We start from the raw sequence: 17624 nt of genomic DNA on the forward strand, positions 1-17624 counted from the left end.
GGGAGGTGCAGGGACACGGGCATTCAGGGGCATCCAGAGACTCGCGTGGCCAGGAGCCCAAGGATTCGGCTGCTGTAGCACCCAGGAGCCCAGGTACCCCGGGACACCGGGACCGGGACCGGCCCCGCACTGTTAACGGGGCAGGATTGGGGTTGGAATTTCAAGTGTCACCTTTTCAGAACGTGCACCAGGTTATTAATGGATGGAGGTTTCCATCTGTGCCGACGGAGCCTTACCTGAGGAGAGGCTCCTCATGCGGAATTGATCCTCTTGGGGGGCTTAAATGCCTTTTAATGCCACTTTTTTGCTACCTCGCAGCCTTCCCCAGTTTTATTTCCCTTTCCTGTGCCAGACGCGGTGCTCTTGGCACCCAGGGATGGGATTTGGTGTTCTCCAGCTGCTTTGGATAACTGTCCTTTGTGACAGTTTGAAACAGGAGGAATTACTATGGGTTTAGTGTGTCATCAAATTAAGCACCAGGAAAACCTGCAAGTGGCTTCCAGAGGTGTCAATTAACTCTCGTGTCCCAAATTAGTATTTCCTCCTCTGTCTTGATTTGGAACCTCCTGAGTATCCAGGGAAGGTGTTTTCGTTGTCTTCTCTCTCCCTCAGTTGTCCATTTTCTCCATCCCTAAATAATGAATAGAAAGTATAATCTGTAATTAAATTAAAAATAATTAGATTTTTCTCAAATGCATAAACAGCCCATTCATAGCTATTTTATACTATTTCACACTATTTTGTGCTATTTAATAGTATTTTGGGGGCAGATTATTGGAGTGTCCCCACATATCCTGAGATTAATTCCTTACTTAATGAAAATAGGAGTGTTTGGGAAGAGCAGCTCCTGGCTTTTGCCATGCTCTGGTGTAACAAAGGTGGGTTGACTTTTGTTTTACCTCTTCCTCCCGTGGATTTGTTGCATTTGAGGGCTTTTGTGGCTGTAAAAATCCATATTGTGGATTTCTGGGTAAACAACTTGAAAAGGTGTTTAGTTGAGTCTTGGATTCAGTATTTAATACCTTGTACTTGAAAAATCAGTTTACTGGCTTTACTCAAATAAGAATTGATCCGGGATTATTAAATGTGCCTAAATCCCACCTTTAAGCAGAGCAGTTCAAAGAGTCAGTGGATTACTCTGTCAGATTAACACATTATTTAACATTTTTTGGGTTCATTTCCTCATTTAAATAATTGCTTTCTGTTTAAAATTTTTTTCAATCCTGTTTTCAGGAAGGTGTTTTTCCACATCCCTGCATTTGTTGTATTTATTGTACAATACTGTCACATGTATTCCCACATCCCTGCATTTGTTGTATTTATAAGATTAGAATTATTTATATATTATTTTTTATTATCATTATTTACAATCCTTTATGTCGTAGAGCGAATTTAAAGTGGAGCAAAATGAATACAAGGACGGTTAGATAGATAGATGTGTATATCCCTATGTACATGGAATTTATTGTGTTTTGGGAAGAAAACCAGGATTTTGGCACTTGTGGAAGCGATAGAGACAGATTTACCCCATGGAGACTGAGAAGTATTAGCAGGAAGAACTTTACCCGTGGCATCTCCATTTTCCACTTCCAAGTTCCTTTTTCCACAGGAAATAGTGGGTTTTGGGGAGTTCTAAAGCACTGGAATGTGTGAATTGGTGTGGAATGATTCCCAGCCTGCTTTTGAGCTCGTTTGGCACTGGGACAGTGTTGATTTGCTCCTGTAGTTTGTCATCACTGATGTCAAAAAATGGAATTATTGATTGTTTTCAGACAAAAAGGGATTTTGGTGCAAGCAGGGGCTGCAGTTGGCGTTTGCTGGGGCTGAGCTCTGGAATCCAAATTCCTGGGGAATTAAAATGTGGTTTTTCCTGAAAAGGAAGTTTTTTATGAAGGCCTTGCGCTGCCATAGTCAAAAACTAGAAGGAAAGAGGTAGTTTTTCTTTTTCCTCTCTCTCTCAGAGCCTTGCTATGAAATATTCTGAGAACTGGGTTTAAAATGGGACTGTCAGGGGGTTGATAATGTGTTTTCTGCATGGAAAATCTGGAATGTCTTAGGGTAGTTATGTGCTAATGCTCTTGTATGTTGTAATGTTCTCCTGTATGTTCCTTTTGAAAATTCCCTTTATTCAGAGTGGTGTGGGTTTGAAAGTGTTCAGAAGCAGCTTTAAATGCAGCAACATTAAATGCAGGATCTCAAGCAGTAATTCTGTGCCCCGGTAGGGGAGTCTCCGTATTTATCTAAAAATGCAGCTGTTTTTGACAGCCAGGTGACTCAGGATCACTGTGGCTTGGTCCCTGAACTGGGAGCAGTAGGACAGCAGAGGAGTGGGAAGGGATTTTTGTGTTGCTTATTGGCATTTTTCAGCTCTGGTTTAGTCATTCTTGGTTTGTTTCCTCACAAAAGTAGGGTGGGTATTTCTGTTTGCTGTGGGTGTGTTTGTTCTTGTTGTTGATATTTGCATTTTGTTCTGTTGCATCTGGATGCTTTATTCCTGCTTTTATTCCATCTTTATGATGATTTCCCTGCAAACCAAGCCTGGTTTAATTGTAGCTCTTTGTTTGTCACCGTGTTGTTTAAAATGCTGAATTAATTTCTTTTTCTGTGTTGTGATGGTCCAGACAGAGCAATTGATCCAGCATTGCATAACAATTAACACTGCAGGGCCAGGTGTGGTTTCAGTGTGGAGAAAGACTGGATTTTTGGTCTCTATTGATCATGATCATTAAATTAGAGCTCTTAATTAAATAGCTTTTAATGAAGGTGGTCCAGTGGGCTGCCAGAAATGAGCTGCTTTACTGGGAAGGGTAATTTGATGTGATATTACTGATTTTGTGATGGGGATTTTGTGGAAAACCCACAACTGGTCCCTGACTCATCAGGAGCCTCCTGGGAGCCGTGTGTAATCCTTAGCCATTCATTAGCCTGCCCTTGCTCCCTCCCTTCCCCCTTTTTTCCATGGACACAGTCGTGTTCCAGGTCTCTGGCAGCATCCATCAAATGGAATAACGGTTCCTGTGGTTTTTACATGGATGAGGGGTGACAAGAATGTCTTGGAATCCATCGACGCCCTGGCACAGGTTGTCCAGGGAAGCTGTGGTTGCCCCATCCCTGGAAGTGTCCAAGTTGGAGTGGCCTGGGGCACCTTCTGCTATCCCAGGTTGCTCCAAGCCCTGTCCAGCCTCGCCTTGGACACTGCCAGGATGGAGTGGGATGGACGGGGCTGGAAGATCTCCCCGTTGCGTGGCAGGAGGACGCTGCTGGTTTGCCTGTTGGTTCCTTGTAACCATCGCCGGGATACCTGCAGTTATCCCAATGGGAAGTGGAGTTGGGAACCTCACTCATATTCAGGCTGACCTTTATTTTTCTGTCATAATTCAGATTTGTTCCCTCTGAAGTGCTGTGAAACAGGTTTACAGACCTGTGAAAAATGCAGACATTGCTGGGTACCTCAAACTAGAAGAATCTGTATGTAGCTATAAAAAAAAAAAAAAAAAAGGAAAGCACACATATTTAAAAATATTTCTTCCATAAATCCTGCCTGTTTTGATGTGTTCATGCTCCTTGAAATCAGAGCTCTGGCTCTGGTTTGAGCTGGGGTAAGTCCAGAGCATAAACCTCCACAGGATAATCCATAAAGAGTGTTTGGTTATTTATTTAACACGACCTTTTCGCTGATAAGAAAACCTCAGTTCTAAAAACATGGAAGTGCTCAGCAAGCTGGGAGTGTTGCTACCACAAACAGAGGGTTGTTGTGGGGTTTAAATCTTGTGCAAATCCAAGTGGGTTTTATTGCCACAACTTGAGTTTCTGTTCCCAGTCACTGAGACCGTTTTGGCCTGGGGACAATTGAAATTCCACCGTGTTTTTTGTGTCAATACATTCGGAAGATCTGAAATGTTGCAGTAAAGATAGTGCTGGATCTATTTCCTGCTGGAGAGTGGCCAGGATCCAGTTTATCAGTGGATTATACAAGGCTGATTTCACTTAAGGCAGGATATCCCATATTCCAACGTGAATATCTGTGTAGCAGGGACATAACAACATCAGGGGTATAAAAATGGCTTCAGCCTCGGGACTTAAAACATTTTTTACTTCAAAATTACTCTAAAAGAGGGATTTGGGCAAAAATCCCTGTGTGCCCAGGAGTGTGCTGTTTGTCCCTATATGGGTAAGGAAAAGTCTGTAAAATTTTGCAAGATGTGTAAGAAATCAAACTTGTGAAGATGTGTGTTTTTAAGGGACTGGTTGAGGAATGTTACTGAATTCCTGTGGGGAGATGAGGGCATTCACTGAGGAGAAATGAGGGGATCCCTGAAGAGGGACACACACAAACCTGAGGGGACAAAATGGCGGGAAACCTGAGGGGACAAAATGGCGGGAAACATGAGGGGACAAAATGGCGGAGACGGGAGGGGACAAGATGGTAGAAACATGAGGGGAAAAGATGGCAAAAACATGAGCAAAGGGAGCAGCCCAGGATGTTGCTGCTGTTGGTTGTTTTGTTGGAATTGCAGGCACTCCATGGCCATGGCCTGGAACAGCCCAGGATGTTGCTAATGATGTCGTTCTGTTGGAATTGCAGGCGCTCCGTGGCCATGGCCGGGAACAGCCTGGTGCTGCCCATCGTGCTGTGGGGCCGGCGTGCCCCCACCCATTGTGTGTCCTCCCTGCTGCTCGTGGATGACTCTGTCATCGTCACCGGCTGCCACGACGGGCAGATCTGCCTCTGGGACCTGGGTGCTGACCTGCAGGTAGTGGATCCAGAATTCCCGTTCCCACTAGCGGGGAGTATGCCCTCAGCCTGTCCTCCCTCTCCTGAGGCTTGGGTGGCTGCTCCGCCCTTCCCACAGCGCTGTTCCAGGTTACCAAGAGGTGTTCTGGCTCTGACTTTGTTGCTGCTCCTGTAGGAAAGTTTTCTTAACTCATTCCAATTTCCTGGGGCTGCTCTAAACTAGTTGCTTTCTAGCTGAGCTGCTTAAAGAAAGCAATGTTGTAAAAAGGAATTCCTTCCCAGTATCCCATCTGGCAGTGGGAAGCCATTCCCCCTTTTCCTGGCATCCCATTCCCTGTCCCAAGTTCCTCTCCAGCTCTCTTGGTGCCCCTTTTGGCACTGGAAGGGGCTCTGAGGTCTCCCCTTGCTTATGGATATACAGGAACTCAATTGGGAAAAACAATGTGCAACACAATTTTTTTCATTCAGCCAAACTCAGTTCAAATTGAATTGAGCCACATTCAGCTCCTGATTTGTAAATATTGAGAGGAGTTTGCAAAATGCATTTTCCCCCCAAATCTCATTCCTGTTTGAAGTAGAAAGTCTTCCAAGATGATCCATCCACTGCTGTGCTAATTAAATGTGTGTACACGTGTTAACAGATGTATAACACATGAAGTAGAAAGCTGGGATATGGATATTTTGGTCATTTGTGTGATTTTGACTTCCTGTTTTCTTTCCCTGGTCCCAGATCAATCCCAGAGCTCTGCTCTTTGGTCATACAGCCTCAGTTACTTGTTTATCCAAGGCCTCAGCTTCCAGTGAAAAGCAGTATATAGTGAGTGCATCAGAGAGTGGGTGAGTTTCTGAGTGTTTATTGATGTGCAGAACTGAAATAATGGGAATTTGTCCCTAATTTGTCCATATTTCAACACTGTGATGAATTTTATCCTCAAGAAAAAATTCCTCAGCAAATACGTTTTATTTTTGACTGGTTTTATTTATTAATCAGAGCAGTAGTTTAGAGGGAGAAGCAGGAAGGATTTCTTGTGCAATTGATATCCAAATCAATAAGAGATTTTTTTATCCAGGGATGGTAGGGAGTGATTTTCCTGAATAATCTTTTAGCAAGGAATTTGAGGGGAGAATTTAGAATTTCCACCTTGGACCAACTTCAGGGCTAAGTAATCTCTTCCCATTGGATTTGGAACCAAAATGTGTTTTCACTGGGAATTTATCTATCTGGTGGAAAGGAGAAAGTACCTCACAGATTCTGTTCTGATTAAATTTGTATATAAAGTTTGAAATTAAAAAGTACTGTAAGTATGGGGAATAGCTGCTCATTTGAACTCCTGCAGGTTCTGTAATTTATCCTCAGAGGGAGCAGCAGGTTGTGTGGATTCAGGAGGGCTGGAAAGTCCAGTTGATTTTGAGTTTCTCTAAATAGAATTGATCTAATCCCTAATAAATGGTTCAGATGAAGTTCCTCCCAACGTAGAGGGCTGGTAAGTGCTTGGAAGCCTGGCCTATTTTCCATGTAGTTTGCCTGTGTTTCAGGGAGATGTGCCTGTGGGATGTGAACGATGGCAGGTGCATCGAGTTCACCAAGCTGGCCTGTGCGCACACCGGCATCCAGGTGAGTCCTGGGAGGGATGGCAGAGCGGGAAGTGCCCTCCTGGGATTTGGGAAACACGCTGCAGGTGCAAAACGAAGGAATCCCTGTCCCACCTGGATTCTAATTTGTGTTTGTTCCCATCTGTGTAGTTCTATCAGTTCACAGTCGGCACGCAGCGGGAAGGGAGGCTCCTATGCCATGGACATTACCCTGAAATTCTGGTCGTGGATGCAACCAGCCTTGAAGTGCTTTATTCTTTGATATCCAAGATCTCTCCGGACTGGATCAGCTCCATGACCATCATCCGGTCCAACAGGACACAAGGTGATTGTTTCTTGTGGCAGGGACCCCTTCCACTAGCCCAGGTTGCTCCAAGCCCTGTCTAGCCCAGCCTCGGACACTTCCAGGGATGGGGCAGCCACAGCTTCCCTGGGAATCCTGCTCCAGCTGGATCAGCTGGCACGGGCTGAAGTGTCACCTGAGCTCAGACCTGGTTGGTTCTGCTAATTGGTGTTCATTTGGTGGGCTTTAATTTCTGGCAGATGAATGTCTTGTTCGGGTGTTCCTGTTGTGGAGACTGGAATTCCTGAGAGGTTTGGGGAACACTGAGGAGAAGATCCTGACTGAAGGACTTCTCTCTTGAGTTAAGGCTCAGCAACAGTTGTAAACCAGGCATTCCCAAAATCCTGGGGTGGGAAAGCTCAGCTGTTGTCCCCACCACAAATAAATGGCTGGAACAACTGGAAATGAGCTCTGGTATGAAGCGTTTCCTGCTAATGCCTTTCATTTATTCCTTATTCCGTGCCCACCTTCGCAAATAAACATTCAGTTCGGAAGCAAACGCTCCAGGAATGCTTGGATCAGGTTTTAATTCATGCTCAGATGTGCACAAGTGAGGAAGTCCTTGTGCCTCAGCCTCATTTTTGTATTTCCCAGAGGACACTGTCGTGGCTGTGTCTGTGACTGGCATCCTCAAAGTCTGGATCATCACCTCGGAGGTCAGTCGGCTGCAGGTAGGCAAAGGCTGCTGGATTAGTGGCACTTCCTGGTGGGATGGAGGGTTCTGTTCCTGATACTCTGCTGCTGATATTCCTTTTCCTCTTTGCCAGTTGAAAATCAACTTCCTGAATTTTCCTGTAAGGATTTAAGTTGCCATCAGAATTCCTAATCCTGCTCAGAGAACTGATTTCCAAATTAAGTGTAGGATTATCTCCAATTTTTCCAAATGTGTTTTTTATTTGTACCATGCAATGATTTGGGTTAATATTTTGCTGAGCAGGCCATACCATTTTTAGAAATATTCATTATTCAGGATTATCTCTAGCTCCCTGTTATTTGGCATTTCCTGGATACTAATGAATAAAAGTCTTAAAGGAGACTTGCCCCAGGTCTCAAACCTCTGGTAAATCAACTCTTCACAGAAACGTCTTGTAAGGAAAAATCACCTTCTAGTTAGGAATGACGTGGGAGTGGAATCTGCTTCCTTCCAGCTTCCTACCTGGCTGCAAGGTCAGCACCACTAATCTGTCCTGCTGGGGAATTTGGGAGACTTAAGTGCCCAAAGAGGACACCACGTGCTCCTGCAGATCTTCTTAGTAGGAGTAATGGAATAAAAACTGCTCCGAGTGTTTGGGTTTTCCGTAGGAGTCAGCCATCTGGCACCTTGAGAAGTGCCCCGGTCCTTTTTCTGTGGGTTCTGGCACGGTCCTGAGTTCCGTTTGAGGAGGAAAGAGTTGGTTTAGTGTTGGTTCTCTTTGGTTTAGGACACCACCCCAGTGTTTGAGGAGGAATCCAAGCCCATCTACTGCGAGAACTGCCAGAGCATTTCCTTCTGCGCCTTCACCCAGCGCTCGCTGCTGGTCGTGTGCTCCAAGTACTGGAGGGTAAGGCAGAATCCCCAGATCTTCTCCCTCAGGAATCTCAATTAAACTACATGAAAACATTTAGATGAAGATGCTCCAAGTCTCTTTAATGTACCTCTATTATATATTCAGTGTATTTCTAGATATTTAATCCAAATCTCTGCCTGTGGTGCAGGTTTGGAACAAGATGATCCTTAAGGTCTTTTCCAACCCAAACCATTCCATGATTCTGTGATAATGAACCCAAAATCAGTTGCTGCCTGGCCATTTTAATGTGTAATTAATTGCTTATAATAACAACAGACTTTGCTGTTTCCTCTCAGGTTTTTGATGCTGGAGATTATTCACTCTTATGTTCAGTCCCCAGTGAAAATGAGCAGACCTGGACTGGTGGGGACTTTGTGGCAGCTGATAAAGTGATTGTATGGACAGAGGATGGACAAAGTTTCATCTATAAATTACCAGCCAGGTACTCAACAAAGAAATACCCCATTTGTTTAATTTCGGGTTAATTTGAATTGAACGGAATTAATTGAAGAACTACTGAAATATTGGTCCAGTAAGGGAAGGCGTGTAAATACAAAACTATAAAATTAATTCAGAATTGGACATTGAAGGAACTAAAACTTACAAGAGTAAAATCAAAGGCTTTTCTTCTGACATCTTCGTGATGTGCAGACGTGTTTGTTCTGGGTAGAGATGATGTTTTATCTTGAATATTCCTGCCTCAATCATGTGGGAACTCCTTCCTCGCCCTCATGTGATCAGAGCATGAGGGTGGGAGCAACATCCGTGTCCTACTGTAGGAATCACTCTCTAAGTGCAAGGAGTTTTACTCCTTTCTTCATTCTTACACCCAGCTGCCTGCCAGCCAGTGATTCATTCCGCAGGGATGTGGGGAAAGCAGTGGAAAACTTGATTCCACCTTTATTGTACAGCGTGTTGGACAGAGCAGATAAACAGGTACATCTGGTTCTTTGGAGCTTTTTAATGGGCTGTGTGAGGTTTTGTCCTGCTTTAAAAAGGGAGGAAGCTTGAAGCTGAGCACGTGATTGGTGCGTGGTCTGAAGCTGTTCCTTATTTTTTGAACAGCTCCTAATATGTCCTCCAGTGACTCGGTTCTTCTGTGGCCAGAGAGAGTTTTCCTACAGGCTCTTAATCCAAGGAGACTCCTCAGGGAGACTGTGCATTTGGAGCGTGCCTGACACCCTTGACCAGCAGGAGGGTGCAAAAGGTACCTAATTAATAGCCAGATCTTTGTGGTTTCTGTGTGTTTTTGCTGAATAAAGCCCTGCTGGTTCTCCCACAGATCATGAAGTTGGGGTTTAATCATAGGAGCTGTAGTAACTTCATTTTTTCAGATATGCTCAAAATCTTAATTAGCTTTATTCTTGTAGTGAGTCCATTTCCAGTAGAGAATCCCAGAGTGGCTGGGAGAGACCTGAAACATCCAATTCCGACTCCCAACACCTCCCACTAGATGCAGTTGCTCAACTCCTCCCACCTCAGCCCTTGCTGATACTTTCCCTCCTTTTCCCAGGCCTGCAAACAACCACCTCCATATCCCTCCAGGAAGCTTTTGACCAGCTGAGCCCTCGTCCCGCGGGGATCATCGACCAGCTGAGCATCGTTCCCAACGTGAGCGAGCCGCTGCGGGTGACGGCCAGTGTGTACATCCCGGCGCACGGGCGGCTGGTGTGCGGCCGCGAGGACGGCAGCATCGTCATCGTGCCGGCCACGCAGACTGCCATCGTGCAGCTGCTGCAGGGAGAGCACATGCTGCGCAGAGGTACGGGCGCGGGGAGCAGCAGGCCGTCCGCAGGCAGAAATCCTGTAGATCTGCTGTTCCGTTCTGTGCTGGGAATCCCTTAAGCTCTGACGCACGCAAGAGCAGCTTGGGTATTTCTCCGGGGCCTTTGAGATGCAGGAGCAAAGGTAAGACAGGGGAGCATCTCCTGCGTTCTCCAGAATTGTTCCTGCACTGCAGGGCTGGGTATTGATGTGCCAGTAGAAATCTCCATGGGAAGGACCTACCAGGATTCCTGGTGGGATCCACGTGTTATGCTTGGGCTGGTGTTGGATATGTGGGTTCCATATAACATTATCTTCGTAGTTATGGGATCTGAGTTGCAGAACAAACACTTGGGAGTTGATTGTTCTGTTGAATTTCTGTTTCTCCTCTCTTTTTCTGTGCTTTTGCCCCTGTCCTCCCACCTCGCAGGCTGGCCCCCTCACCGGACGCTCCGAGGCCACCGGAACAAGGTCACGTGTTTGCTGTACCCTCACCAGGTCTCCTCCCGCTACGACCAGAGGTACCTGATCTCAGGCGGGGTGGATTTCTCTGTCATCATCTGGGATATCTTCTCGGGAGAGATGAAACATATCTTCTGTGTCCACGGGGGAGAAATCACCCAGCTGCTTGTTCCACCAGAAAACTGCAGTGTAAGTTCTCTAGGATAACCCTTCCAGCACCTCAGTCCTCCTTGAGAATGGGAATGCAATGTGGAATGCTGGAGATGTAGCACCAACCCAACTCTTGCAAGAGCTTCACTAAAAAGAGCTCGATTATTCTGTTATTTATGTTTTGTTTTAATTATATAAAGGATTGAAAGTAGGGGCTTTATCAAGCCTGTTAAAAATAGGGTCTAGAGACAATTTTGCCTCTTGTAACTTAGCTGAATAAATAGAATTTAATGAATGGAGTGACACTGAGCGAAAACGCTGGGGTTTGCTTAACAAAATGGGGTTTAATACCCATTTGCTCTTTTTGATGTGCAAAGGATGGATTAAAGGGAATTTCTGCTCAGGGAGTTCTGTTCCCAGTGACCTCAGTGATTTTGAACATAGGTGGAGGTGCCTGAGTTTTGTTTATAGAAGAGGCTTTTGGTCACCCTGCTCTGCCCGGTGGGGGAAAGGTTTTTAATACCAACTCCCTGCATTATGATTAAGCTTTTTCCCTTTTTTCCTTTATCAGGCAAGAGTCCAGCACTGTATTTGCTCCGTTGCCAGTGATCACTCCGTGGGTCTGCTGAGCCTGAGGGAGAAGAAATGCATCATGCTGGCATCCCGCCACCTCTTCCCAATCCAAGTGATCAAGTGGAGGCCGTCCGATGACTACCTGGTGGTGGGATGCTCGGATGGCTCCGTGTACGTCTGGCAGATGGACACTGGTGAGCTCAGAGATGTTGATTAATCCATTTTTAATGCATATAAATACAGATTTGCTTTTAGTGCTGTCGAGGCTGTGTCTGAGGGGAGAACTAAAACACTTTTGCTCATCTATATTTGGAACTTATCTCTCCAGGTGTTCCCCAAAGCAGTGATCGGTACAGAATCACACTGGGGGGTTTGTGAACCTCATGGAAATTTAGGGAAAATTCCATCCTTTTGGGAATGTTACTTCTGAGCCCAGCTGTTAAAACACAGAAAGTAATGCGGCACGTCCAGGCCTTTGTTCCCTGTGCTGCTTGGGGTGCTGAGCTGTTTCTCCATCCCTCCCGCCGCTCCAGGGGCGCTGGACAGGTGCGTGATGGGGATCACGGCGGTGGAGATCCTGAACGCCTGCGACGAGGCCGTCCCGGCGGCCGTGGACTCGCTGAGCCACCCCGCCGTGAACCTGAAGCAGGCCATGACCCGCCGCAGCCTGGCTGCCCTCAAGAATGTGGCCCACCAGAAGCTCCAGACCCTGGCCACCAACCTGCTGGCCTCCGAGGCCTCGGATAAGGTGGGTGTGCTCCGGCTGGAGCCTGTGCTTCCAGAAAGGAATGAAGCACGGGAAGGTTCCATCATTGTAACCAGAAGGTTCTCAGCCAGAGCTCTCCAAAACCTAAACGTGGTTGTTCCCCAGTTGATGTTGCTGTCCATGATCCCACTTCAGTGTGTACCCTACTCTTTGGTTTTATTCCAGTTTGAGTTACAGAATCTGGAATCATGGAATGGTTTATTCTGGAAAAGCCCTCTAAGATCAAGTCCAAGAGTTCCCTGGCACTGCCAAGGCCACCACTATCCCATGTCCCCAAGTGCTGCATCCACGTGGCTTGAAATCCCTCCACCCCTGCCCTGGGTTTGGACAGCCCTTTCCATGAGGAATTGTTCCCAATATCCAGCCTAAACCTCCCCGGCACAGCTTGTGGCCAGCAGAGCGCAGCAGCGCTCCGTTCCCAGCTTCTCCTATTTATCCCTCGCCTTCTGCTGTCACCTTCTGTTGGGAGAGAAATCTCCCGTGGTGAGAACATTCCTTAGAGCACCACCAGCACGGTTCCATAAAAAACGTGTGCTCAGGACTTGTGCTGCTGTTCCTGCTGCGTCCAGGCGGGATGGGAGTGCCGCATTTGTACCTGCAGTGTTTACGTGTGGGCTCCTCATCCAGTGAAAGTGCTGGAAATGAAGGTGTTAGGGAGAATAATGCCTCAAAACTTTGATTCGTGTTCTGGTTTCCAGTCTGCTTTCTGACATTGTTCAGCTTTTATCCCATAGCACCTTAATACTCTCCCTCCTCCCTCTTTTCCCCCTTGGGAGGGAGGGAAGGAGGAAGAAGATGGACTTAATTGGAATGACCAAGTGGTGCAGTAATTGCAGGTCTGGGTGAATCTGAGCAGCTTCTTTGCCGATGGCATATAGTGATTCCATAGTTCACCCACCAAATATGAAGTATTTAATGTGTTTTAAGCTTAATAACAAAAGATTGGAAGTTTGCTGTTCCTTGGAATATAACTGTGATCTCACAGGATTCAGGAGAAGGAAGTGTGAACTCATGTCTCACCTGGAGAGCTCAGTTTACCTACAGAGATCTGTAAATTGAAGTTCTGTGGTTTGTGGTTGTGTTTCAAACTTGGCTCACCCACAGCTTCCCTAATGGAAATTTCAATTTGCTCTCTTGTTTTTCCAGGGGAATTTACCAAAATACTCCCATAACTCCCTGATGGTTCAGGCCATCAAGACCAACCTAACAGACCCAGACATCCACGTGCTGTTCTTCGATGTGGAGGCCCTGATTATCCAGCTGCTGACGGAGGAGGCCTCCCGGCCCAACACCGCCCTCGTCTCGCCAGAGAATTTACAGAAAGCCTCCGGTGGCTCCGACAAGGGAGGCTCCTTCCTCACTGGCAAACGAGCGGCTGTGCTCTTCCAGCAAGTCAAGGAAACCATCAAGGAGAACATCAAGGAGCACCTCCTCGATGATGAAGATGAGGATGAAGAGGCCATGAGGCAGAGGAGAGAAGATGGCGACCCGGAATATCGCTCCAGCAAATCCAAACCACTGACTTTGTTGGAATATAATCTAACCATGGATACAGCCAAGCTCTTCATGTCCTGCCTGCACGCCTGGGGCCTGAACTCTGTGCTGGACGAGCTCTGCCTGGATCGCCTCGGGATGCTGAAGCCGCACTGCACCGTGTCCTTTGGCCTCCTGTCCCGAGGTGGCCACATGTCTCTGATGCTCCCTGGCTACAACCAGCCCGTGGGCAAGGCAGCCTTCGAGGAGTTAGGCAGGAAAATGTCCGTGACGGAAGGCTTGGGAAAGGGCACGTACGGAGTGTCCCGGGCCGTCACCACGCAGCACCTGCTGTCCGTCATCTCCCTGGCCAACACGCTGATGAGCATGACCAACGCCACCTTCATCGGGGACCACATGAAGAAGGGCCCCACCAGGTACAACAAACACTGCCGTAACTTGGCAGTCTCCATCTGAATGTAGCCTTGGATTTGGTGTGGTTTTACCTTGTGATGGATTGAATGGTTCCCAAAGCCTTTGGGGCTGCAGCTGATGTGTCTCTCCATGGATATTTTGTGTTTAGGCCGCCCAGGCCGGGCACCCCCGAGATGGCCAAGGTGAAGCCACCCCCTCCGATGTCCAGCCATGCAGCACAAGGACAAATCAAACAAGGTACAAACCACTTTCTTTGCAGCCCTTGGGGCTGTTCTTCCAGCTCTTTACACTGAATTTAACGCCTTATTATCAAGAGAGAAAATTATTGCATGGGAGGAAAAACCAGTGCAGTGTTGTAATGATAATCTAGATGAAATTGTTGAGGATTAGGACCTGTTTAAGAATCAGTACAAGATGCTGATTCTGCCATGACATCATTCTCTGACAAGGAGTTTTTGCCTGTTTCAAGTGTTCCCAAACATTCTGGTGTTGAGGAGGCTTAAAGCCTGTAGCTAAAGGCTCTACAGACTCATCCCAGAGTGTTTCTGTGGGAGCAATCCCAGCTCAGTGCCAGGATCACTCCTTGGCTGGTTGGAACTCCTTACTCTTATGTTGGAAGAGCACGAGCAACTCCAGCAAAACCAGGCAAAAACTCTGGAGTGAAGCTTTAGTTCCAGTCTGGGGTGGGTTTGTGCATCTATAATTTTATGTTTTTCCTGAGTTAAGCAGCTCCTTTTCCGAGTGGGGTGGGAAGGGATTTACTGCAGCCACCCTGTGCCTCCCACGCGCCGTTGGCGTGGAAGGCCTGGAAAAGGAGGTTGGATGCAGCTGTCCCCCGGTGACAAAAGCAGTCCCATGCCTGCAAAGCAAACAGACCATTCCAAAGACAATGCTCCATCCGTTCGGGAGCTCCATCCCATTGTTGTTCTGCAGCAGAATAACAGGGAGGGATTAACTGGAGGATGCTTGTGCAGGACATCTGGGCACAGGGTGAGGGCAGAAGTGGCAGCCAGGGACCTCCCAATCCCACGGCGACCTCGGCATGTGCAGGCCAGAAGGTCTGCAGAGCTTTCCGTGGGATAATAGCGCCGTCATGGAGCGTGCGTGGCTGGGTAATGCTTGGAACCGCCTGGAGATCACCCTTACCTCAAGGAGTGGTGGTCCTCAAGGGCTCTGCAGGGCTGGACGTGGCCCCTGTGAGCATGGGGAGTGGTGGGCACTGTGGGGCCAGTTCCTGGTTGGATTTGATGATCTCCCAGGTCTTTCCCAGCCTTAGCAACTTGGTGACATGGGAGTTTCCAAAACAGATGTCCCAGGTACTGTTTGAGTCCCAGGCCTGAGTTTGTGTCCTCCTTTAGGCTTTTTGGCATTTCTGTGGTAAAAAGTTACATTTTTTTTGCCTAGAGGCCCATGTAAAATGAACTTAAATTCCAACCAACCCTCAGAAATTCATTCTGGACATCTTGGAGTGACAGGTGGGGCAGCTCAGACTGATAAAGGGTTATTTTTTTGGCTTTTAATGCATAGTACAAATTCCAAATCTATGGAAATATGGCAAAAGCAAGAGAAGAAACAGCAGAATTCCTGGGTTTCTAATTTACAGTCAACCATGAAGTCAGACCAAACCCACCTGCCTAAAAACATATTTAACACTCAATTTAGATGTACTTTGATCTTTTCAAAACATCCCAGTTTCTCTTACTGTCTCCATGTTCCTCTGCAGCTGCATGTCTGCCTCTTCCTTCTTGGAAAACCTGGAATTCTCATTATGTTGAATATTATTTTGAAGCTGAATATTATTTTGAGTTGAATATTATTTTGAAGCTGAGTATTCTTCCTAAGTTGAATATTTAAGTTGAAGATCATCACAGTCACCTCTTTGTTTTCCATTCTCCAGTGATACTAATCCGTTTTTCCACTGCTGCTCTCCTCACTTCCCTCTTTTTTTTCTCTCTTTTATTTCTTCTTCTTTCCTCTGCAAGTTGCTCCTGCTGCTGCTTCCAGCACGGAATCTGGGCACTCTGACACTTCTGCTTTCCATTCCTGTTTCTTAGTCAACGAAGGTATTCCTTCCTCACTTTTCTACTTATCCTTTACTTCCAGCTAAAATCCTTTCTCATTGTTATTTTCATTTGATTTCTAAAAGGAATTCTTCTTTGCCAGTTGGGTACCTGGGGTTGGGTTCCCTGTTGGCTTTTAACCAAAAAAAAAAGCAGTTTCACACCACTTAAATCTGAGTTTTGGTGTTGATGAAGATTTGAATATAATATTGGATATAATGTTGGACATATATTAAATACAATATGGGTATTTCACAAGCATTTTTACACACTGTGTCACTTGACTGTATTTCTCTCCTGGTTTTACCTGCACAGTACTGCAGACCTGTAGTAGGAATTCACCTGGATTAAGTGTGTTAAAGATTCAGGTGGAAAAACAAGGACAGCAGGCAAACTGTGCTTGGGTACATTTGCATAGCTTTAAATCAGGACAGAAAACCCCGTGTGATCCTTGAAGGGGTAATACCTGGGAGTTTCTGTGATTTATGTGTGAAGTATCACTGTAAATAAACTTACCTGAACTTGAGATGTGTTTATTCCTTGTGCTCCTGCTGTGTTTCCCCAGGCTGGAGCCAGCTGGCTGCCATGCACTGCGTGATGCTCCCGGACCTGCTGGGGCTGGAGAAGTTCCGGCCTCCTCTCCTGGAGATGCTGGCACGGCGCTGGCAGGATCGGTGCCTGGAGGTGAGTTCAGCCCGGACATTCTGGGATGGATGTTGTCTTTTGGTGATTAAATTTTCCCTCCGTATGAAAAACCCCACACAATTCTTTTCCAGCACAGGTCCCACAGTCTTTATTCGCGATTCAGGAATATTTTCTAGTTAAACCCTAGTTTAACCCTGTCAAGAATTACATTTAAATATCTGTATTTCTGTGGGTTTTGGCCCTCTGGGGTGTGTTTCTGCCCGGCTGGTTGATGCAGCCCTGAACTGTGTTGCCCTGCAGGTGCGGGAGGCGGCGCAGGCGCTGCTGCTGGCGGAGCTGCGCCGCATCGAGCAGGCGGGGCGCAAGGAGACCATCGACGCCTGGGCTCCCTACCTGCCCCAGTACATGGACAGCGTCATCTCCCGTAAGGAGCGCCCTGGGAACAGCCCACTCGCCGGGGAGACCGGGGAAGGGGCCTTGGGAGCCCCACATTCCGAGTAATCCGTCCAGTCCTGGCTGCTTCACCTCTCCACGGCTCCTGCAAAGGTGTCCCAGGCCTCCAGGGAATTCACAGATTTCATTCCCCTCGATGAGAACATCCCAACGTTCTTATCTTCCTCGAAATGAGCTTTTTCCCCCTGAAAATGTGGTTTCTATTCAAAGATCTCTGTTAAACATCAACTGATTTTAGGGTGTCTAATCACGGTATTGAATCTAAATGGAATGCAGGGATTCCGTGGATGTTAGGACATGTTTTGAATTTCTCTGAGCTCAGTTAGACTGGAAACCTTTCCAGTGGGTCTAAACTAGCAAATTGGGATTAAGTTTTTATGGTGAGTGTTGAAATGCTTGGAATCAAAGCTACAGCTTTGGAGGAATTGAAAGGAATAAGAATTATTTGGGATATAACAGACTTGTGGAAAGTCTCATTTTCTGCTAGAAGGAGAGGGAGGAGAATAGGAAAGATACAGAAATACTCATTTTTTCCTACATCCCCCACTCCTCCCAGTTTTGCCACTGAATATTGGGGCATGAATTACAAATAATAAATTGGTACATATTGAAAGAGGGGGCAAAA

At 46.6% G+C, this 17624-nt stretch overlaps 1 protein-coding gene across 2 annotated transcripts in view; it reads left to right on the plus strand.

Annotated features, from left to right (window-relative positions):
* The first annotated feature begins 4582 nt into the window (after positions 1-4582).
* Positions 4583-17624, plus strand: part of WDR7 (WD repeat domain 7) — a 38707-nt gene continuing 25665 nt past the window's right edge. Inside the window, exons 1-18 of one of the 2 annotated variants that reach the window (XM_008638048.2) lie at positions 4583-4754; positions 5466-5572; positions 6272-6350; positions 6479-6653; positions 7266-7342; positions 8093-8212; positions 8515-8660; positions 9052-9154; positions 9284-9425; positions 9732-9980; positions 10413-10633; positions 11166-11361; positions 11701-11915; positions 13080-13843; positions 13990-14078; positions 15824-15904; positions 16467-16585; positions 16847-16970. In XM_008638048.2, coding sequence (XP_008636270.1) covers positions 4599-4754; positions 5466-5572; positions 6272-6350; positions 6479-6653; positions 7266-7342; positions 8093-8212; positions 8515-8660; positions 9052-9154; positions 9284-9425; positions 9732-9980; positions 10413-10633; positions 11166-11361; positions 11701-11915; positions 13080-13843; positions 13990-14078; positions 15824-15904; positions 16467-16585; positions 16847-16970 — 3163 coding nt within the window. In that variant the 5' untranslated portion in view covers positions 4583-4598. The remainder of the gene's footprint in view (positions 4755-5465; positions 5573-6271; positions 6351-6478; positions 6654-7265; positions 7343-8092; positions 8213-8514; positions 8661-9051; positions 9155-9283; positions 9426-9731; positions 9981-10412; positions 10634-11165; positions 11362-11700; positions 11916-13079; positions 13844-13989; positions 14079-15823; positions 15905-16466; positions 16586-16846; positions 16971-17624) is intronic. The other variant, XM_017739889.1, reaches the window with a different exon arrangement.

Source organism: Corvus brachyrhynchos, unplaced genomic scaffold, assembly GCF_000691975.1.
Source record: "Corvus brachyrhynchos isolate BGI_N302 unplaced genomic scaffold, ASM69197v1 scaffold297, whole genome shotgun sequence".
Lineage (NCBI taxonomy): Eukaryota > Metazoa > Chordata > Aves > Passeriformes > Corvidae > Corvus > Corvus brachyrhynchos.